A 23,080-nucleotide genomic window follows, 5' to 3' on the forward strand; every position below is an offset into this window, starting at 1 on the left:
TATATATCCATAAGGTAGAATTTGAACTCAGACCTCTGGACCCCGTGTGCTGCACATATTCCATGACTCTAAGACCTTCCTATAGTCACTTATCCATGTGTCTCAGGTCCTAAATGCTTTCTGGATTCTGCTCTGTCACCTGTACCTAGAAGTTTATGAGTTTTCACTTCCAGGATCTACTATTTTGAAGAGGAGATCCACCGTGTAACAGCTGTTCCTTATCACTGGAAAGAAGAGAATAATGCTGCTGCTGCTGCTGCTGCTGCTGCTTCTGCTGCTTTTTTCAAAGGTTCTCACTCTGTTGCCCAGGATGGAGTGAAATGGCACTATCTCAGCTCACTGCGGCCTCAACCTCCCAGGCTCAAGCGATCCTCCTACTATAGCCTCCTGAGTAGCTGGGACTGTAAGTGAGCACCACTACAACAGGCTAATTTTTTTTTATTTTTTGTGGAGAAGGGGCTCTCAATTGCTGCCCAGGCTGGTCTTGAAGTCCTTGGCTCAAGTGATCCGCCTGCCTTGGCCTCCCAAAGTGCTGGGATTATAGGCGTGAGCCACCTCAACTGGCCAATAACTCTTCTTAACTAGACCCTTGGGGGAAAATGATACATGCATCCTAGGCATGAGCATAGTGCCTGCTAAGAGGTTCTCCCTTTCCCTCTCCTCTTCTTGCTACAGACTTCCTTGAGCCCTGACTGCACACAGAGCCCACGTTATGGAAGAAACTTCCAGAGGCGCATAACTAGTCAGCCCTGACTTCATGTTTCCTATGTGCCAACATCTTCCATTGTTTTCTTCATTAAGTCCCAGCAATAATATTATCCCACCTTTCAGATGAGGAAACTGAGCTTTAGAGAAATTAAATCGCTAGTGAATGGTCACAGTGAGTAAGAGGAGGAATGGAAATTCCAATCAGCCATCTGTTCCCACCACCCACATTTTTAAGTGCTCCTTTTGGCTCCCTTTGAAGAGTGTACAAGGGAGAAGAAGGAATCAGGGATCTGTTTTGGCTTTTAATAGCATATATGCATGTGTGCATGCACGTGTGTGTGTGTATCTGTGCAAGCAGGCAAAACAGTACAAAGGAAACAAATAAACTGAATAGCAATTACCTAGACAAAGAGAGGAGATTGGGAAGCAGGTGATAAACAGGGGAGAAAGCAGACTTTCTCTTTTTGCTTAGTAAGTTTTGATTATTTGAATTTATCATAATGTCTATTCAATCTTTTTAAATTATGATAAATCCACACAGCATAACACCTGCTGTCTTGACCATTTTAAGTGTACAGTTCAATAGTATTTTAAGTACATTGTTATTATTGGGCAGTCATCAGCACCATCGGCTCCATAACCTTCATCTTGCAAAACTGAAACTCTGTACCCGTTAAATAATAACTCCCCATCCCTCACTTCCCAGCCCATGGAAACCACCATTCTACTTTCAGTCTCTATTAATTTGGCTACTCTAGACATCTCATATAAGTGGAATCATACAGTTTTCGTCTTTGTGTGTCTGACTTATTTCAGTAGCATAACGTTCTCAAGGTTCATCCCTGTTGAGACATGTGTCAGAATTTCCTTCCTGCATTTTTTTTTTTTTTTGAGATGGAGGTGTGAGCCACCACACCTGGCCAGAATTTCCTTCCTCCTCAAGGTTGAATAATTTTCCATTGTATGTATATGTATATACATGTACATATACATTGTATATATGTATGTATATATAGTATACATTGTATATATGTATGTATATAGTATACATTGTATATATGTATGTATATATAGTATACATACTATATATGTATGTATATATAGTATACATACTATATATGTATGTGTATATATTGTATACATACTATATATGTATATATACAATGGAAAATTATTTTGTCTATTGAGAGATGAATGAACAAATATATATATATATAAAATCTCTTAATAGACACTTGAGGCTGGGAGCAGTGGCTCACGCTTGTAATCCTCACACTTTGGGAGGCAGAGGCAGGCAGATCACTTGAGGTCAGGAGTTCAAGACTAGCCTGAACAACACAGTGAAACTTTGTCTCTACTAAAAATACAAAAATTAGCTAGGCATGGTGGTGGGTGCCTGTAATTCCAGCTACTTAGGAGGCTGAAGCAGGAGAATCACTTGAACCTGGGAGGCGGAGGTTGCAGTGAGCCAAGATTGCACCATTGCACCCCAGCCTGGGCTACAAGAGTGAAATTCCTTCTCAAAAAAAAAAAAAAAAAAAAAAGACACTTGAGTTGCTTCCACCTTTTGGCTAGTGTGAATACTTATGCTATGAACATGGGTACACAAATATCTCTTCAAGTCCCTGCTTTCAGTTCCTTGAGGCCTATAACCAGAAATAAAATTGCTAGATTATATGGTGATATTGATTTGTTTTGTAATTCAAAAACTAAAAGCCTTTTTTAAAAAGTGAATGCTCACATAGATTACAATATTCAATAACAAGACAAGGAAGACAGTAGTGAAAATGATGGCTTAAGGGTCACTGCAGTTGTCAAGGGCTGTGAGCTTCCTGGGGGCAGGGGCCAGCTTTGCAGCTTCATACCCCACCCCACCACCCCATGCCTGACACATGCCTGTCTTCTTTAGGTGCTCAGTATGCTTACACTCAATCCCATTGCCCTAAAGCAATGACTTCACCAGAGTAGCTGGTGACAGAGGCAAGTGACAAATCTTCCCAAAGGACACAAAAGGCCCGCGTGGAGACAGTGCCCTGGTGACAGTGGAGGACAGGTCTTGATCACCTGCTCACTCACTGTATGACCTTGGGCCCTTAACTTCTGGGGCCTCAGTCTCCTTGGTTCCATGAAGATTCTGTCCACCTTGCATTGTCACAGAATTACCGTGAAAATTCACCATTTATTCCTTCACCTAAATATTGCATGCCTCCTGGTGCAGGGCTACATCAAATTTGAAAGTAAAAAAATTCATTCAAAAAACACCGCTTGTTTTTTTATGTTTGTGTTATTTGCATAGCATTTTTTCATTATTTTATTTTGTATTCCTTGATTCGTTCTACACTGAAGCGCCTTGTCTCATTCCTTTGTTTTTAACACAAGGGTCTAAGAAGAAAAAAGTGCTCGGAGTTCTTTAAGAGCTTGGAACATGACTTTCTTCTGATGGCCCCATAAACCAGATTATCTCCCATGCCCTACAGGCAAGAACTCCCGGGTCAGGAACTTCTGGGAAACGGTGCATTCTTCTGCTCTCTGAAAAACCTGTCAGCTCTTCTACTCCATAATGGTCATCTCCAGCTGCAAGGAGAAGTTAATGAGGTGTGCGGGACAGTGATGGGAAAAGGTCAGCCTCCACATCACTCCTGACACCACTGCCAAGTGAGGGCCACGAAGGGGAACTGGCCATCGGGTAAGAGAGCTGGACCAGAAAGCAATCTCTATTGCATTAGCTGCTGGTTCTGAATGTGTGGAAAGAGGCCAAGGTCCAGCCCATGGACTGTGACGGAACATTCTTACAACACTGAGAGGTCTGAGCAAAGGCCGGCCAGACAGCAGAGGCACTGCCTCTGTCCAGTGGTGTCTTGGGGGTATTTTTTCCTTACTTTTTGCCTTTCTCTCTCCATCTCTCCCTCCCTCTCTCCCTCTCTCCTTGTCTCTCCCTCTCTCCTTGTCTCTCCCTCTCTCCCTCCCTTTCTCCCTCTCTCCTTCTCTCTCTCTCTCCCTCTCTCTCTCCCTCTCTCCTCTCTCTCTCCCTCTCTCCTCTCTCTCTCCCTCCCTTTCTCCCTCTCTCTCTCCGTTTCACTCTCTCTCCTCTTCTTACCTTCCTTCGTTTCTTTTCTTTCATTTCTTTCTTTTGCTTTCCTTCTCTCCTTCCCTTTTATCCTGCTTTCCTTTTTTTAAAAAAAAGCTTATTTCATTTCTTTTCTTCATTATCCCCCTTTTCTTTTCTTTCTTTCTGCCTTTCTCTCTCCTCCTATACCTCCAATCAATCTCCCCTTATTATTTTCCAAATTGTAAAAAATTCCTGAGAGGTGTCTGTCTTGTGACCTCTAGGCAAGTTTATCCAAAAATAAAATAGAAATTAGTACTTTTCTATTTTATGCACAAGCCGATATATTGAGGGTACAGGATGAAAATCTTGGATCTTATTTTTTTTATTTTTGAGTCGGAGTTTCGTTCTTGTTGTCCAGGCTGGAGTGCAATGGTGCGGTCTCAGCTCACTGCAACCTCCGCCTCCTGGGTTCAAGTGATTCTCCTGCCTCAGCCACCCAAGTGGCTGGGATTACAGGCACCCGCCACCACATCCAGCTATTATTTATTTATTTATTTATTTGGTATTGTTAGCAGAGACGTGGTTTCACCATTTTGGCCAGGCTGGTCTCGAACTCCTGACCTCAGATGATCCAACCACCTCAGCCTCCCAAAGTAATGGGATTACAGGTGTGAACCACCATGCCTGGCCTTATTTTTATATGTATGTTAACTCCATACTTTTATTCTTGTGTTAGTCTTACAATGAGCATAAAATATTAGTATGGTAGCACATGTAGTAAGTTAATTAATTCATTCATACAAATAGTGGAAACGAGGTGTTCAAACTTTTTTTTTAATTGAGAGGAGTAACTGGGGAGAAATATTTTCACACAAATGCTTTAAAGAAAAGCCCTTTAAAAACTTAGCAACACTTCATTCAACTCATTCCTATGTATAGTCAGTGTCTTTGCAACTCAGAGGGGATTTCTGGGCATGCACTGGGCCTGTATGGTAGGGTGGGTGGAGCGCACGAACATCCCAAGAAGTCCGAGTTGATTTCCAGCCACATGTCACTTTTGAACCTCCTTCCCCAGGAAGATCCCTCACTTACAACAGTGTCCCGCACACTTCCTTTTCACTGTCCCCTGCCCTTTCATTTTTCTCGTTCATACATCCTCTTGTTCATACATCCTCTTGACTTGCTGTCTGCCCCTGGCTCTTGCTGGCAGGTGAGCTCTGGGAGGACAGGGGCTTTGTCTGTTTCATTCACGGCTGCATCACCAGTACCCGGAATAGGGCCTGACACAGACACATACTTGTTGAACAAACAAACCAACTTCTGCAAAGGTCCAAGTTACAAACCCAAACAAGGCTTGAGAACTCTGTTACAAACAGAATTTTCTAATTCTGGTGGAATTAGAATTCTACTGTATTTTCTCTCTTCTTTTTTTTTTTGAGATGGAGTCTCGCTCTGTCACCCAGGCTGGAGTGCAGTGGCGGGATCTCAGCTCACTGCAAGCTCCGCCTCCCGGGTTCACGCCATTCTCCTGCCTCAGCCTCCCGAGTAGCTGGGACTATAGGCGCCCGCCACCTCGCCCGGCTAGTTTTTTGTATTTTTTAGTAGAGACGGGGTTTCACCGTGTTAGCCAGGATGGTCTCGATCTCCTGACCTCGTGATCCGCCCGTCTCGGCCTCCCAAAGTGCTGGGATTACAGGCGTGAGCCACCGCGCCCGGCCTTTTCTCTCTTCTTAATCATTAGTTTTCTGAAGGCTAATTTCATAGCAATTATGATGCTTAATTACATGGAGTTAAACACTTTTTGGCAGGGCGTAGTGGCTCACGCCTGTAATCCCAACACTTTGGGAGGCCAAGGTGGGCAGATCACGAGGTCAGGAGTTCGAGATCAGCCTGGCCAATGTGGTAAAACCCTGTCTCTACTAAAAATACAAATATTAGCTAGGTGTGGTGGCACTCACGTGTAGTCCAGGCTACTTGGGAGGCTGAAGCAGAAGAATCACTTGAACCCAGGAGGTGGAGGTTGCAGTGAGCCGAGATCGTGCCACAGCATTCCAGCCTGGGTGACAGAGGGAGACTCTGTCTCAAAAAAACAAAACAAAACAAAACAGAAACAAAAAAACACTTTCTAACTCCCTGGCCAGATTGAACTCCTTGAGAATAGAAATTGTATTTTTAGGCCAGGCTCAGTGGTTCACACCTATAATCCCAACACTTTGGGAGGCTGAGGCGGGTGTATCACCTGAGATCAGGAGTTTGAGACCAGCCTGTCTAACATGGAGAAACCCTGTCTCTACTAAAAATACAAAATTAGCCAGGCGTGAAGGCACATGCCTGTAATCCCAGCTATTCAGGAGGCTGAGGCAGGAGAATCACTTGAACCCGGGAGTTGGAGGTTGCGGTGAGTCGAGACCGCGCCATTGCACTCCAGTCTGGGCAACAAGAGCAAAACTCCTTCTCAAAAAAAAAAAAAAAAAAAGAGATAGAGAGAGAAATTGTGTCTTTAACATCTTTAAATCTCCAGTATTTTGCATATAGTAAATTCTGAATGGATGTTTGTTGAATGAATAAATGAATGTAACCTGGACCTTGGACATGCAGAAAGGTAGACACAGAACACAGCAAAAGATGTAGTCGCTTACAGAGCACCTGCGGCATACAGTGCACTGTTCTAAGCACAACTGAGCAACACAGAAGACTTAGAAAGTTTATTTCCTGGCCAGGCATGGTGGCTCATGCCTGTAATTCCAGCACTTTGGGAGGCTGAGGCAGGTGGATCACTTGAGGTCAGGAGTGCAACACCTGCCTGGCCAATATGGTGAAACCCTGTCTCTACTAAAAATATAAAAATTAGCCGGGCATGGTGGCAGGCACCTGTAATCCCAGCTACTCAGGAGGTTGAAGCAGAAGAATCACTTGAACCCGGGAGGTGGAGGTTGCTGTGAGCCGAGATTGTGCCACTGCACTCCTGCCTGGGCAACAAGAGCAAGACCCCGTCTCAGAAAAAAAAAAATAAGCGTATTTCCTGTGCTTTAGGAATTTACAATCCACTTAGGAAAGATACAACAATCATGTAATGCCTCAAGAACAGCTGTAAATGGTTTTAGACTTCCAACAAACACAAAACAATAGGTTAAAATATGGTAAAGTAAGTTCATCAGCTTGTCTGCCAGTACAGTCAGTGAATTACTGTGCCCTATCACCACCTTAAGTCCTGGTGCTAAGGATCTGAGATTGATAAAAATTCAAGCCTGTCCTTGCGCAACTTCTGGTCTAGACACGTGATGAGGTCATTTCCACAACCTGAGCAAAGAGCCAGGACAGAAATCAGCACAGAGGGCACTGGGAACAGAAAGGAAGAATACAAAACCACAAAACCACGTGTTTCTCAACCTCAGCCCCACGGACATTTTTTTTTTTTTTTTTAATTTTTAAAAATAGAGAAGGGGTCTCACTACGTTGCTCAGGCTGGTCTCGAACTCCTGGGCTCAAGAGATCCTCCTGCCTCAGCCTCTCAAAGTACTAGGATTATAGGCATGAGCCACCTCACTCTGCCCCATGGACATTTTAGACCAGATAATTCTTTGTTGTGGGAGGCTGTCCCATGCACTGTGGTATGTTTAGCCACATCCTTGGCTTCTACCCACTAGATGCCAGTAGCACCGCCCCCTCAGCCATGACAACCAAAAACGTCTCTAGACATTAGGACCAACTACATAATTTGCAAGGCCCAGTGCGAAAAGAAAGTGTGGGACTCTTCATTCATAAAGCAGAGGGAAAGTGCCCCTGAAGATACTCAGATATAAAGCGTTTTCATTCCCTTGGGATAGGCACACTATCAGGGTGAGTGCAAACCCTTGTAGGTGTCTGGTGACCCCACTCCATGACTCAGCACACACACGGAACCCACCAGCTGCCACGTCCCCGCTCTGACCAGCCACTGGGCCATGCATTTGCCCTTCCGAGGGCATGGAAGTCAAACCAGGTCTCCCTTCCCACAACTTGCTGCTCCAACCCATGGCAGATGGACAACCCCCAAGGGCATTACAACCATGGCACAAGGACACCCTTGGTTCAGAGGTGGGTAAAAAGCATGCCCCCCACGTAGCTTATTGCCTAATGCTCCATGGCACTGCCAGCCTGGGTCAGGGATGGCCACTGCCAAGCTCCACCCCGAGATGCCGTGCAACAAAAATACTCTATCTCAACCTCTCTCTGCCCACATGAAGACCCTAAGGACACAGAGGGCAGCAGTGGTTGCTGAGTGGGAGTGGGAAGAGAGAGGCCTGGCCAAGCCAGGGGCATCCGTGGATGGAGAGCTGGGGCCTGAAACCCACGCCGGAAAGGTAAGGAGGCAGTGGGAAGGGGGGACCACATGAACTGAGACTCTAAGCTCCCGGCATATGCCCTATTGTCCCATCAGCTTCACCTACAAAACAGAAAGTAAAAAACTATTAAGAATTGCAAGATGGCGGCCGGGCGCGGTGGCTCACGCCTGTAATCCCAGCACTTTGGGAGGCCGAGGCGGGCGGATCACGAGGTCAGGAGATCGAAACCATCCTGGCCAACACGGTGAAACCCTGTCTCTACTAAAAATACCAAAAAAATTAGCCGGGCGTAGTGGCGGGCGCCTGTGGTCCCAGCTACTTGGGAGGCTGAGGCAGGAGAATGGCGTGAACCTGGGAGGCGGAGCTTGCAGTGAATCAAGATCGCGCCACTGTACTCCAGCCTGGGTTACAGGGCTACAGAGCAAGATTCCGTCTCAAAAAAAAAAAAAAAAAAAAAGAATTTCAAGATGGCAACTACAGGGCGTTAAACCCCAAGCACACTCATGAAGCTGACCCTACCAGATATTACCAGAGCCCCCTAGGAGTTAAAACCATGCCCAAGTGAGAACCACTGATTGATAATTCAACCTAGGGTCAGGTGGGGCTTCTCAAAGGACTTGAGCTCTCAGCTGATCCCAGAAGGTTACGGGGTGGGGTGGGGGGGATGATTAGAAGGAACAGAGCTAGTCGGGAAAGCTTCCAGCCACTCATGAATTTTAAACCACATTTTCAGGGAAGTTGCAAAGTCTGGTTTGGCTGGAAGGAGCTCTTCCAGGTGGAGGGAGTGGCAGGTGAACAGGTGTAGGAATGGAAATTAGCAAGTCGCTATAGGTTTGGCAGGGGAAGTGTGGGGAGAGGATGAACAAGAGAGGGGTCTTTCCACCTTACATGGATTATATCTGAACTTTCCTGTTGCCGCACTGTGGCTTCTGGTGAGTTGCTGAACTTCTAGGCCTCCTCCTGCATGTGGTGTGGGCTGTGACTCACTCTTCCTAAGGCCCTGGTGCGTGAAAGCTGAGGGGCACCCATCAGCAACCTTGAAGAGGCTCCTTCCACGGAGACCCTCATCTCCGCTCTGGTTTCTTTCCCTCTGTGCTGCCCCGCAACACCTTCCCTCACCTCCTGTGGGCAAAGGCTCACTGGAGGGTCTCCATCAATGAGATCAATGAGCCTGCTGGTACCGTGTCTCTCTAAGTGTGTCACCTCGGGTAATCATCATCAAATAAGAGCTACTGAAAGCTTATTGACAGCCTCTCTTCTAATTGCTTTATATAGGCATTGACCATTTACTGTTTACAACCTCCCTGTGAGGTAAATGCTATCTCTATCCCCATTTTAAAGGTGGGAACGGTGAGCCCCACAGAGGTTTAGTGAATTGCCCATATACAGTAAGTGAGCTGTGAGTCCAAAATCTGAATCCTGGCAATTTGGCTACAGAGTCTTCATATTGAACCATTTCACTCAGTTTTGTAAAATGGAGATAATAAGAGTAACCTGAGGCCGGGCACAGTGGCTCACATCTGTAATCCGAGCAGTTTGGGAGGCAGAGGCAGGAAGATCACTTGAGGTCGGGAGTTCAAGATCAGCCTGGCTAACATGATGAAACCTTGTCTCTACTAAAAACACAAAAATTAGCCAGGTATGGTGGCACGTGCCTGTAATCCCAGCTACTCAGGAGGCTGAGGCATGAGAATCGCTTGAACCTGGAAGCTGGAGTTTGCAGTGCACCAAGATCATGCCACCGCACTCCAGCCTGGGCGACAGAGTGAGGTTCCATCTCAAAATAAAACAAAACAAAACAAAAAACAAAAACCAGCAACCTCAGATAATTTTAAGGATCAGATGAGATTAGTGTAAATCTTCACACAGTGATATAGGTACATAATAAGTAGTCACTACTATTGTTATTGTCGTTACAAGCATTCTTTAAAAAAAATTAAATAATGGCTCATACGCCATTGAAAACTTTGAGATGCCTCATTGCCTAAGGAGAGAGGATGAGACCCCCCAGGCCTGGCATTCAATGTTTGCTCTTGACCAGCCCTGTCCTTACTTTCCAGTGTCATCGTTAGCAAGATTCCTCCGTGGTCCAGGCAGCCCAACTTGCTCTCCTCCCCCGTCGCCTCATTACCTGCTTTCATGCTGGGCTCAGCTCTTCTTTCTGCTTGAAATGTTCTCTGGCTTCTCCTTGATGTCAACATTCTATGTGCTCTTTAAGGACCCTGAGCCGGCACAGAATTTTGTTGGTTCCCCTATTATTATTGACATTTGCTTCTATTTATTAATTGTGCCAAGGGGGTTTACATGTACCGTCTGGTCTGCCAATTTCTACACTGTCCTCCTTTTTACAGATAAGGAAACTGAAGTTCAGAGTGTCATCTTACCCAAGGTCACATCTGAAAAGCAGCAGAGACCGATTTCAACCCAGATCAGGCTGACTCCAAGCCCCATGCTGATTCCCTACGGCACCTGCCTCTTGACTGGTACAGAAAGCCAGGGAGAGCTGCATTTGAATCTCAACCCAATCTGAGCAAGAACAAGCTCTGTGCAACTCCAACAGTTTAAGCATCAGTTAGGAACACTAACAATAATAATACTGTCTCATGGGCAGTTATGAAGAGCAAATGAGATGCTTTGTGTAAAGCAATCAGCACAGTGCTATCATGAAGCCTGTTCCACTCTGTCTAGCAATAGAGGTGTGTGTCCATGTCTGTCCCTCCCTCTGGATAACCAACTCCTTTAGAGCAGGAAGTGAATCTGGTTGCTCCAGCAGTGCCAGACACTGACTGCATGCCCAGCACATAGTGGATGCTCCATAAATGTTTGTTGCATTGACTCAGAAGCCCTGCATGGCTCTTCACCCCCAGGCCTGGGAACAGGGCATAGTCATCAGAGCACAAAAGGATACCTCGGTCATCCCTTAGTGTGAGGCTGAGTGGTAACTCTCATGCCCAAGGCACAGGTCATGGACACCACTCCCGACCAGACACAGTAGGGCAAGTGGAGGCAGAGTCCACCTCGCTCCTGCTCTGCAACCAGGACCTCTAGAATCAGAGAAGACTCGTCGGTGGGGAGAAACAGGATAACATCAAGTGGGCAGAGGTTCTTGACTCACAGATCGAACTCTTTCCTAGAACCCTTACCAGAGAGGAAGGAAAAAGCCTTTGCCTCACTCAAGCATGGCATCGGGGGTAGAAACTGGTTGTCTTACTGTGTCTTCCTCTTAGGCCTGGTCCCTGTTCCTTGGCTGTGCTTTGTGCTGATCTTGTCATTATACAAACCCAATGTCATGGAGAAAACACTGGGTTCTAGATGCAGAAGTCTCAGGTGGTGATTCTGGCGCCTTTTGGGGGTCGTTTTTCCTCTGAGCCTCAGTTTCGTCATCTGTGAAATGTGGGTAGTAATGCCTGCCTTGCCTTCTTTGCAGGACTCTTTTGAAGATCAAATAAAAGAGGAAAGCTCTTTGCACACCATAAAATACTGTACAAATAGCATAGTTCTTTACGTGCCAGGTCTCTCCCTTGACAGGAAAGACTTTCTCTCTCATCCTCTCCCCTCTCTGTCTCCTTTCTCCCTCTCTCTCTGCCTCTTTAAAGCAATCACAAGATTTTTCTGTGTGCTGAGACTTTTCAGGGTGCTTCTGTGTGTGCCCCCATCTGTTTCAGGGCTCGGAAGGTGTCAAAGTGCCACAAACGAGGCACATAACATGGGATCTAGAGGTCCTCTGTCCAAGTCCGGGGTTCCGCTCCTTAACTGTTTGTGGGTCCTTGGGCCAATTCTTACCCTCTTGGAACCTCCATTTCCTCATCATTAAAGCAGGGATGGAGGATATTGCATACTTCACAGGCCTGTGAGGGAGGAAAAAGGGGAGAGTGGAGCTGGGGCACCTCAATAACACTTATTTAAATATCAATCTGAAAACAGTTTCCAGAAAATTCTAGGAAAGATTATTGCCTTTTTCCCGAAACACTGCAGCCTAGCCACGATCATTTATTCAGTAAATATTTATGGAACACCTGCTGTGTGCTGGGCCTACCATTTACTCCATAAACACTTATGGGGCACCTTCTTTGTGCTAGGCCCACTGCCAATCTCATTTTTCATGGATGTTGTGGTAAAAGAAAGAGGAGTAGATGGTTGCTCTGGAGCGAAGGCTATGGTAGGTGTAGTATTTATTAGTTTAATATCATACTAGGTAGCCAGTTTTTAATTTAATCTTTTACAAGCTACTGGGAATACCCTGTTTCTAAAAAATGACCCAGCAGAAGGATGTGGGTTGTTGAATCAAAATGAGAGAGAAATCTTCTTTACCTTTAGGAGTTTCCCTGGCAACGATCATCTAATAGCAGCATGTCTGGGAAATAAAAGCTCAGAGCCGAAAGGGATTTCTAGAAAGGAAGCTGATGGTGGGGACTGGTGGGATCTGGGATCCTCCTGTATCCATTTGTTATTTCCCCAGAGTGCTCCATGCAGAGTAGACACTCGGTAGTGTTTGTTACTGAACTCAGACCAGAAACTCTGTATTTCAAAGGAGGAGAGGGAGGACACGAGGGAGCCTCTGAGCCGTGTGCTGTGATCAAGCAAGTACTCCATGTGTTCCCAGCTCGTGCCAACCCCACACAAGATATTTTTCTGTGTTACTTCATTTAATTCTTCCAGGAACTTTATAAGGTATGAATTTCATTATTATCACTGTTTACCTTTGGTGATAATATAAGGCTGAAAGAAATTTAGTAACTTGCCCAAAGTTATGGCCACACACTCCCAGAAAGCAGGTGGCCCGTCTGACTCCAGAACTGATTCTCCCAGGGTCCTGTGCTGTATCTCTTGGGAAAGTCATTTATCCTCCCTGAATTTGCTTCCTTATCCCAAAGAGGAAGAAGTGAAAGGGGATGATTTTAAGGCCCCTTTTGGACATGTGGACTTCTAGTGGCATAAGTGCTTTATCCAGGGGTTGACAAACTGTGACACATGGGCCAAATGCAGCCAGCTAATTGTTTTTGTAAATAAGCTTTATTGGAACACAGCCACACATATTCATTTATGTATTGTCGATAAGAGCAGAGTTGAATAGTTGTAACAGAGACCGTCTGGCCCATAAAACCTAAAATATTTACTATTTTGCCCTTTATAGAAAAAGTTTGCTGACTCCTGGACTATACTATGCTATAGACCTTAATGATGATTAACTATAATGATGAATAGGAAAAAATCTGGAGGACCAAACATCAACTGTAAACCGTTGAGGGGGATAAGAAGATTATTTGCACTGTTTACTTTTTTTTTTTTTTAGATGGAGTCTTGCTCTGTGGCCCAGGCTGGAGTGCAGTGGCATGATCTTGGCTCACTGCAACCTCTGCCTCCTGAGTTCATAACCAGTCTCCTGCCTCAGCCTCCCGAGTAGCTGGGACTACAGGCGCCCGCCACCACACCTGGCTAATTTTGTATTTTTAGTAGAGTTGGGGTTTCACCATGTTAGCCAGGTGGTCTCAATCTCCTGACCTCGTGATCCGCCTGCCTCGGCCTCCCAAAGTGCTGGGATTACAGGCGTGAGCCACCGCGCCCAGCCCTATACTGTTTACATTTTATACTTGGAGTTATTTATTTAATTTACTTTATACTAATTTATAACTTACATATGGCAACATGCACAAATCCCACACATGTAGCCTGGTGATGGATCCACCATCCCAACCAATATATAGAACCTTTTCTAGCACCCCAGAAACCTCTAGCACCATGGATTCGTTTTTCCACTTTTTAACTTTATATAAATGGAATCACACAGTATAGATTCTTTTGTGTCTGGTAAAAGTAGTTATTTATTTATTTAGAGAATGGGGTCTCACTCTGTCACTCAAGCTGAAGTGCAGTGACACAGTCATAGTTCAATGGAACCAACCTCAGACTCCTGAGCTCAAGCGATCCTCCCACCTCAGCCTCCCGAGTAGCTAGGACTATGAGCACGCACTACCATGCCTGGCTACTTTTTTTATTTTTGTAGAGACAGGGTCTCACTATTTTGCCCCAGCTGATCTTGAACTCCTGGGCTTAAGCTATCTTCCCACCTTGGCCTCCCAAAGCACTGGGATCACAGGTGTGTGCCACCACACCTGGCAAGTATTTAGTTTTAACAGTATTGTCCAGAGGCAATCACATGTTCATTTACTCAGTAAGCATTTTCTTGAGCATCTACCATGCATCGGCATCTCTCCAGGCACTGAGGAGTAAGACATGAGAAGATGCCTGCCCCTCATGGGGTTTGCTCTCTGTGGTGTATTTTTTCGTGGCTAGTCAAGGCTTCATGTCCACTACTACATAGAGGTCTGGCCTGAGCTCTTGGCCCATCTGCCCAAAGGCCTGCAAGTAGACATCCTAATAATTTAAGACCTTTTAGGAATTTCAAATTATAAAAAAAGTTGGAGGACCTAAATGGTTATCCAAACCAACCGGCCATTTTTCAAAGGTAGAATCAGAGACCCAGAGAAGGTGCTCACCAAAACTCCTGGGGAGATGAATTTCCCAGAAAGGGATACTGTAGCCAGAAGAAGAACCTCAGGCTCTTTCCAGACCCTGAAGTCTAGAATGTTCTCCAGGTTGCAACACTGCTGTCTAACAAGAAGGCCCCTGACCTCCTGCAGAACAGCTTAGGATGGTATTTATGTTTTACTCTAGAGATGATTTTATTTTGAGGCCTTCTAGATACTCTGTGAACCAATCAGAAAGCCTGGGAGAGTGGAGTGGCAGGGGGTGGAAATGACCAGAATCTCTTCTGTAAACAAAGAAGTGCAACCGTGAAAAGTAGGGGAAAGACTGCATGTACAAATCAGAAAAATATCACTTGCGCTGCTAAGTTCCAGAGGAGATGAGTTCACAGAAACCACACGTGCCAATCTGTGGAATGACCAGCATGGTGCCCAGAACGCCTTCATAGAGTGATGAATCAACTAGATTTCAACTTATTTTATACCAGGGATTGCACCTCCCATAAAAAAAAGAAAAAAACCTTGGGATATGAACTGCAAATTCATCTAGTTTGAGTAGACAAAACTGATATGGTCTCTTCAAATTCAGTAGCTCTCAAAAACATGCTGGGACTATAAGAGCCTAAAGACATCAGTTGCCTCAGTTCTCAGCGTGTTTTCAAGATGTGTCTTTTCTTTCTAAATACGTGAGAGCCCACCATATTCTAGGAATCTGTAGTTGCTAACTCACCTAATCTTCACACAGGCGCAGTAGCGTGTCATTATCATTTTGCACATAAGGAAACTAAAGATCAGAAAGATAATGTAACATGCCCGAAGTCACACAGCAGGTGAAGCAGATCTTGGGTTCAAGTTTAGTTCTGTTTGACTACTCCAAAGCCTGCCCACTATTCTCTGCTGGGTATCCTCCACCTCTCCCCCCTTAGAATCCTCCTTTCAACTTCTCATCTCTCAGAACAATGACAGCTAGAGACCTTCCCCTTTCATCCTAAAGTCCTGCTCAAAAGTTCTGAGCCCCAATCTCAACCCTTCCTTTAATTTGCTGAGGTGGCTACAAGCAACCTGAGACTCTCCCATATCTTATTTTTCCATCTTTAAAATAGGGTTATTATATCAGTCCATCATCACTTTATTCTGTGTGAAGCATAAACAGATGTTATTTCAATCCTACTCCGTCTTCCTCTATTTGGGGGAAGTTTAACTGAAGAGTTTTATAGGATAGCTCACTTAGCATTTGTGACCTGCATTCTGAAAGACTATCTGCTGGTCTACTTTACACATCTCTTTCTAAATTTCCATATGAAGGGATTGGTGAAACTGTTTGAAGATCTACAGTACAGAATAATTACTTGATGAGCACTTACATCGCACAAAGTGGTATATTACAAGGTAGGTCTAGGAAGGAGCATTACAGGAAGTTGCTGGGTGTGAATAGCCAGATTACCTGGAAAACATACCTGACACTCATAGGAAATGTGTCGTATCCTCTGTGTGAAATTTCCTGCACTTTCACGCAGTTACCTGGGGTATGGGGAAGAATGGGTTTGCTGACACCTGAATTCTGAGAGAGAATGAGACTTGGGAATCAGATGGGGCACACAGCAGCTGGAACTGCCAATCAAAGTTTTGTTGTTACAACAGAAATGATTGCTGTTTTTTCAATGGGTTTTTCCAGCTTAACACAGAAACTGATCTTCATTACACTTGATGCTTCTATCCTGATAGCGAGTGAGAGACAGAAAAAGAAATTGTTCTCCAGGAACATTTACTCTGAACACTTCATTATCCTTCTTGAGGCAAGCTGGACAGGTAGAGAATGTTCTTCCAGTGGGCAGAATTATGAGAGGCAAAGATTTGCCACCTATTACAACAAACTAGAGGGGAAAAAAAAGGTGAAATGAAAAGCCAACATTTTTATGAAGTTATGACTCCCTCTGGCAACCTGAGGAGTAACGGGCTTCTGGAGGCTGAAGGATGGAGATGTTCCTGAATTTGGGGTTTGCTTGTCTCAGGCAAAGAGGGACTGAGATCAGTGTAAACCTTCCCCAGGCTCCATGCACTTAACCATCCCTTCTTTCTGGCTCTCAGCACAAGTGACCCAGGCACCTGTAGCAGACCCTGTATTTAAGAGGCATCCTAGCTCCTTAACAGCCTGACTTGATAAATTACACCATCAGCCCTCGCACACCTAAGAGATTAGATCCTGCCCCTAGGCAGATGAGAGCTGCTAGACCCTTCCTCCTCCTGCTGAAATTCCTCTCTATCCCTAACCTAACCTTACTTCCTCCTAGTTATCTTTCAAGGGTGGGAGAGGAAGGAAAATGTGCTTAGAAACTCTTTTGCAATGTTTCTGCTGATTCTGAAACCTTAGTCCTCCAATCCCTCCAACCCCAGCACTGTATCACCAATTCTGAAAACCCTAAGTTTCCAGAGAAACTCAATTTTACTACTGGGAACTGGCTTCCCATCTTCCCAGACCAGAAAGTGTTGAACTTTATTATTAGACCAAGAGGTTGCACAAGTGGTCTCACTCAATATACACCCCCCCAAATAAAAGGTATCAGTGGTATCCCCTTTTTGCAGATGAGGAAACTGAGGCTCCCAGAAGGGAAGCGTTATGCTTCTCCCCAGAAGCCTTAGGTCTGTGTATGGTGGAAGCAAAGAATTCCCTTCCCCTGTTCTTCTACAGGTCAGGTCCTAGCTTGCAGGTTTGGGCGCAGCCCTCCCCTCCTGCCGGTCTCCCGGGGAGAAGCAGGTGAAACTCCAATAGTGCTGCCAGGCCTATGGCTTCCTACCTGGCCCAGGCCAGACTGGAAAAAAACAAAACAAAACAAAACAAAAAACTTCTTTCCCTCAATAGCTCTGTCGACACCTTCTCTACTAGGAGTGCAAGATTCCTGCCACTGCTGCAGTGACCTCGTCTGCAGAGCTCGTCCCCTGCCCAGGGAACCACAGATGTTCTGGAACTGCGAATAAACCAGAAACGAGTGAGCCGGAGGGACACTCGGCTGCAAGTGTCCATCCAGCTGCAGGTCAAGCTTTGCTTTCACTGCCTCACCATCCTAGTGCCTCACCATTCTGCCTCACCATCCTCCCCCAAGGCGAAGACGCCTTGACATCGGGTTTAAACAGGAGAGTGAGGAGCCCCAGGGGTCCAGCTCCCCAGTGGCGTTGTCAGGCTGGGCGCCGGTGCAGCCCGGCTGCTGGGGGAGCTTCACTTTGGCTACTCCCTCTGCCCATAAAGTAGTCTCTTTCCAAGAGTCCTCCCGGACTCCTTCACCCTCGTCTACGCTCTCTGGCAGGCAGTTCTGCAAACCCAAACCGCCAGACCGGGCCAGGGAGGTTCTGGGGCCTGGAGAGCAGTAACCAAAGTGGAAATAAATGGAGTCCCTCCAGGGCGCGCGCACCCCACCTAAGGCGGCCTCACCTCCCCGCTGGCCTCGGCGCCCCTTCCTAAGTGGTCAGTTTCTCTTCCGCCCTGCGGGCTCTCCTGGCCCACCACCTGCGTCGGCTGGGACGCATCCAGGGTCTCTACTCTTCGTTTCCTCCTGCGTCCCCTTCTTCCACGAGCACCCCAGCTTCCTCCGGCTCTCACCTGAACGCCGAAGCGTAGTGTCTTCTCTCTGGACTAAAGCGGAACTGAGAACCGGTGGAAAAGCCCCGCGCCTAGGCTGCAAGGCACTGGCTTAACAAGTCCAGAGGTTAGCTGAAGTTTGGCTGATAAGCAGAACCAGTAAAAGAAGGTCTCCAGCCCCCCAGCGTGAGTAGAATGGACCCTGGCAAAGCCCCGCTCCCGGCCCGGGTCTTCTGTTCTCCAGGTCTGCCCCTCCGGCTCTCCCTCTCTCCGGGTTTCCCCCTCCCCACCATCATTTGCATCCAGCCGAAAGCTGGGCCCTTCCCACTAATTTGCATATCTTATATGGCCTAATGGTGGCGATCATGGCAAGTTAGAAGTTTTCTGACTCCTCTCGGAGGAGACTCCGGGACCCCGGGGAGTAACAGGTGTCTGGAGGCTGAAGGGTGGAGGGGTTCCTGGATTTGGAGTTTGCTTGTGAAAATCCCCTCCACCCTCCTCTCTCGCACCCACCCACGCCCTCACCCCCTTCTTTTTCTGTCCTTGGAAAATGGTGTCCAAGCTCACGTCGCTCCAGCAAGAACTCCTGAGCGCCCTGCTGAGCTCCGGGGTCACCAAGGAGGTGCTGGTTCAGGCCTTGGAGGAGTTGCTGCCATCGCCGAACTTCGGGGTGAAGCTGGAGACGCTGCCCTTGTCCCCTGGCAGCGGGGCCGAGCCCGACACCAAGCCGGTCTTCCATACTCTCACCAACGGCCACGCCAAGGGCCGCTTGTCCGGCGACGAGGGCTCCGAGGACGGCGACGACTATGACACACCTCCCATCCTCAAGGAGCTGCAGGCGCTCAACACCGAGGAGGCGGCGGAGCAGCGGGCGGAGGTGGACCGGATGCTCAGGTAGGCGCAGAGCAAGTTGGAGAGGACCCACCCGAACCCCTGGAGCCCCTGCCCCGGGCCTGAGTGACACTGCGCCCGACCACACTCGCCAAGCCCGTTTCCCACTAGAGAAGTCCCCCGGGGGGCGCTCTGCTTCTCTCCCAACACCTGGACCCTTCCCAATCCCTTAGCCGAAAGGCACTGCGGCCCACCGGGCTTCTTCTCCCCAGGCCCAGGCCAGCGTCGTGGACCCAGGGGCTTTTCCCCACGGGGCTGGAGCTCGGCCGGGGAGAACTGGAGCTGCGGAGCCCTTTGCCGGGAGGTTTGCCCACGCGACTGAAGGTGCGAGTGGGTGCAGTGAAACCGCTGCGACTTCCCGGGAGCAGAGGCTCGCGCCGCTATAAGCCCCAGGCCGCGCATTTTTTCCTGCGCGCTGCCTGGGTCTGGAAAGCCGCATGTCGGCCTCGGACACATTGACCTGCATGATGACCTGCAGTTCTTTGCCGAAGGACAGGCGGCGTCTGGGGCCGGGATCTGGGAGGCGAGTTCCCTGGTGGGCACTCTTGTTAGCCGCCCCCATGCAAGGCCCAGAATTATCCGAGGTGCCCAACGCCGGTTTAGATTTGCAAAGGGCATGTTGCATGTAGGGTCGGGGTGGACCCGCGCGGGGCCCAAGAAACCAAGCGGGGTGGTGTGGGGGCGAACATGTCTCAGACCTCAGTTCGCAGAGGATTTGGTCTCAGTCTGAGAAAGGAGTCTGCTCTCAGTCTGAGAAAGGAGGGCGTTTCCAGACCTCGCTGCCCACCCCCGGCCTCTCCCCAGGAGGTCAGGCCGGCTGGCAGTGTATCCCCAGGGCCGGGATCGTTTGTGGGTCCTCCCCGACCGCCCTAGGCTTTGACAGCTGGTTACTAATTATCTAAAGAGCCGAGCGGTTCCCTGGGACCGCACGTCGCTCCCGGGCCACTCCACTTTAGGACGGAGCCCATCGCGTGGCTTCGGACACTGAAGCGCCGCGATTTCGGGGCTGAGCCTCGGCCTTACGTCCGCAGCGGCGGTTTGGGGTGGGATATGACCTTGCATTTGAATTTGCGCTCCGAGGGCCTGGCGGTTTGCCCTCTAGCCAAAACAATCAGGGATCTTGTAGATATTTTTCCCCCAAACACACTTTGGTATAATTCATAGGTTTGCGGTTCTTCCCTCGCCGCTCTCCCGCCCGGAGGTGATTTCTCCCTTATCGGGAGAGAACTCCTGCAAGAGAGTTCCGCGACGCGGCAGGTGTGAGTCATAGAGGCTAAGAGGGGTCGAGAGAGTGGCCCCTAGGGGCGGCTGGGGCGCCAGGGCTGCCGGGAGGTCGCTCAGAACCAGGCGGATGAACCAGGCTCCCACTGCCGGCCACTGGGGGTCACAGGGCCTAGGCCCTCCGGCCCGGCCGCAGGCGGCCGCTTTTTAGCGCGGCGCTGGAAAGACCCGGGGCGCCCCTCCGCACCCAGCCCCGCGCCGGGCTGGACGCAGCTGAGACGTAACATAAACTGCAGCACGTGGAGTTGGGGTGTTATTAATTTATTTCTATAAATCATCAACAGAAAGATACACAAAGAGCCGTGATTAGGTTGAAAAGAGAGGCGGGTTATTCATTGGTGAAGTTGTAAACGCGGCTTAGAAGGGAAAGGAAATCAAAACGCGGGCACGGGGCTGCTCGCCGCTCCCAGCCAGGCGCACCCAGCCAGGCGCCCCGTGCGGCCCCGTGGCCCCGCCGCCCCGGCGCCGGACGCGGGCTCTCTGAGCGCCGGAGCCGCCCGCGGAGCCCCCGGGTCGCCGACACCCGCAGGCCCGGCCAGTGGAAAGCCAGGCCCGGCCCAGGGTCCTCAGACCCCAACATTCCCTCTTCCCTCCCCAAAACCCCAGGCCCCAGTAGGGCAGGGAGGGAGACTGGGGAGCCAGAGACCCTCGCCGAGTTGGAGACGCGGGACAGACCTGGAGGCTTTTTTCTCCCGTCCCGAGCGGGTGCTGCCTTTCCTCCCCCGCTCCCGGGAGCGTAGGACTTGATTAAAGTAATTTTTCAAGAAATCGCTAGCGGTCCTTAGGTCATTGCACAGGGGGCTCCCGAGTCCCCGGGCAAACGCACTCCCTTCTTTTGCCCACTGTGTTCCCTTAAGACGAAAAGCAAAGAGAAAGAGAAGTCGTATTTTGGAGTTCCTGGAATTCTAGTAAACCTGGAAGAGAAAGGCGGGGAAGGAAGGTCCGGACTGCGCGCTTCCCGGTCCCCGGCTCCCGGCCGGAGCTGGCCTTACTCGCGGCCTCGAGGCGGGCGCGCCGGGGGCATCTAGAAAGTGGGTTGCTTTGTAAGAAGCCAAAGTTGGGCTCCTTAACGAACGTGCCGCGGATTGCGCTGGGATCCAGGCTTCTCTGTTCGTGGGCAGCAAAGTCATTGTTTGAGAAGGAGCGTGCGGGACGGACCCTGCGGGCGCCACGGCCGGCGTTTGACACCTGCGCTTGGGACACAATGGCCGCTGGCGCTCTTCGGGACCCGTGCCTTTCTCCGTGTTAGGAACCCCTGAACCTGAGCTGTGTTTTCAAATAAAAAAAATAAATAACCAACTCTCCCGGCTCTTGCCGGTGAACACACGTGAATTTTGGGGTCAGAGAGCTGTAAAGGTGTAACTGCGCCATCTTACTCCTCACTCTCTTTTTAAGTCGGACTTAAAAGGTTTTGCCATCATTTATAAGGTTTTTGGGGGCTTTTTTTTTTACCCTCCCCAATTGGTGAACTAATTCACTATTTCCACAGAACCATTCCCACTTACAAAAGTACCCTATTTTTCTAGGTTTCTTAGGCATACCAAATGAACCCAGGTAAAGGCAATTAAACAAAAGAAAAATAGCCGAAGAATTTGCAAAAGCAATATTAACTTTTAAAATGCAGTTTTCCCCCTAAGGTTCGAAGTTTCTTGTTCGTAACCATTGAAAGTGTTTTTCCACCCTAAAAAATCTGTGGAAATATTCACCGGAAATAAGCTTTTAAATGATCTGTGATGTTTACAAGGACATGTCTAAAATGTTTATTACATTATTTTCCTCTTAATGTGAATTCTCCACGTTTGAAACTGTAACTCATTTTCTCATTTTTTGTTCTTGTTGTTACTTCCTTATATTGTGTACTTGGAAAGTACCTTTGTAAATACTTGAGAAACTCGTTTTTACATATAATTAATATAAAAGTTTGCATTTCTCAAAAACATCTCTATCAAAGCCTGTGTTCTCACGAGTTTAATACCAAAGTCTTGATAAAACAATCACAACTACCCAAATGCTTGCAAAATATGTTCAATTACTGGATTTTTATTCATTAAACAAAATTAATTTTATTTGACATATTAAAGGCACCATTTAGAAATAAAATTGCTTATTATATTGCAATGCTGTATCTATTTCAGCCTCTACTTTACACTGGTTTTTTTTTGTTTGTTTGTTTCACCTGAAACTAGTTTTCCCTTTCGTTTTTTTTTTTTTTTTTTTCCATGTTCTATTGAGCTAATACATACATCAACATACAGTAATGGGGTGCTGGTTTTTGTAAGTTAAATATGTACCTGCATTAAATAAATAGTAAATGTGTATATATTGCTTCTTTAGTACTTTTGTTCTGTGCTGCACAGTATTTTCTTAATTTCTAGTTTTAAATTATATCTCTCTTTTCAAAGCATCTGTTCAATAAGCAAGAAAAGATATTGGCAAAGTTGAAACCATTCTAGACAAATAAAATTCAAAGGTGCTAAAATTAGCAATTTACACACCCGTGTTTATGAGAAATGAAAAGTATAATCATGTTCTTACCCAGTGCTTAAAATTTATGAGAAACACGATAATACAGGAAAACAAGGCATCTAAAATTGTTAATGTCCGAAATTGAAATTATTTGTCCCCATTAGCCCAGTAGATTTTGTCTGGAAGGTGGGGCTGTGGATTTTTTTTTTTTTTTTTTTTTTTTAACTACTTGCCTTACCTCAGTGGTGTGATCCTCCAGTCCCAAGGAGGTACAACATTGTATTCTGGAAAACTTTTCTAA

At 47.4% G+C, this 23,080-nt stretch overlaps 1 protein-coding gene and 1 long non-coding RNA gene across 5 annotated transcripts in view; one reads left to right on the forward strand and one right to left on the reverse strand.

Moving 5' to 3' along the window:
- Positions 1-18,195, reverse strand: part of LOC139359584 (uncharacterized) — a 98,845-nt gene extending 80,650 nt beyond the window's left edge. The window contains exon 1 of the long non-coding RNA XR_011615669.1: positions 18,163-18,195. This is a non-coding gene — a long non-coding RNA (uncharacterized lncRNA). The remainder of the gene's footprint in view (positions 1-18,162) is intronic.
- A 320-nt stretch (positions 18,196-18,515) lies between these two features.
- LOC105476897 (HNF1 homeobox B) overlaps positions 18,516-23,080 on the forward strand; it is a 60,690-nt gene continuing 56,125 nt past the window's right edge. For all 4 annotated transcript variants that reach the window (XM_011733222.2, XM_071082784.1, XM_011733223.3 and 1 more), the window contains exon 1: positions 18,516-19,035. In XM_011733222.2, coding sequence (XP_011731524.1) covers positions 18,692-19,035 — 344 coding nt within the window. In that variant the 5' untranslated portion in view covers positions 18,516-18,691. The remainder of the gene's footprint in view (positions 19,036-23,080) is intronic.

The sequence above is a fragment of the Macaca nemestrina genome, chromosome 17, assembly GCF_043159975.1.
Source record: "Macaca nemestrina isolate mMacNem1 chromosome 17, mMacNem.hap1, whole genome shotgun sequence".
In the NCBI taxonomy this organism is placed as follows: domain Eukaryota; kingdom Metazoa; phylum Chordata; class Mammalia; order Primates; family Cercopithecidae; genus Macaca; species Macaca nemestrina.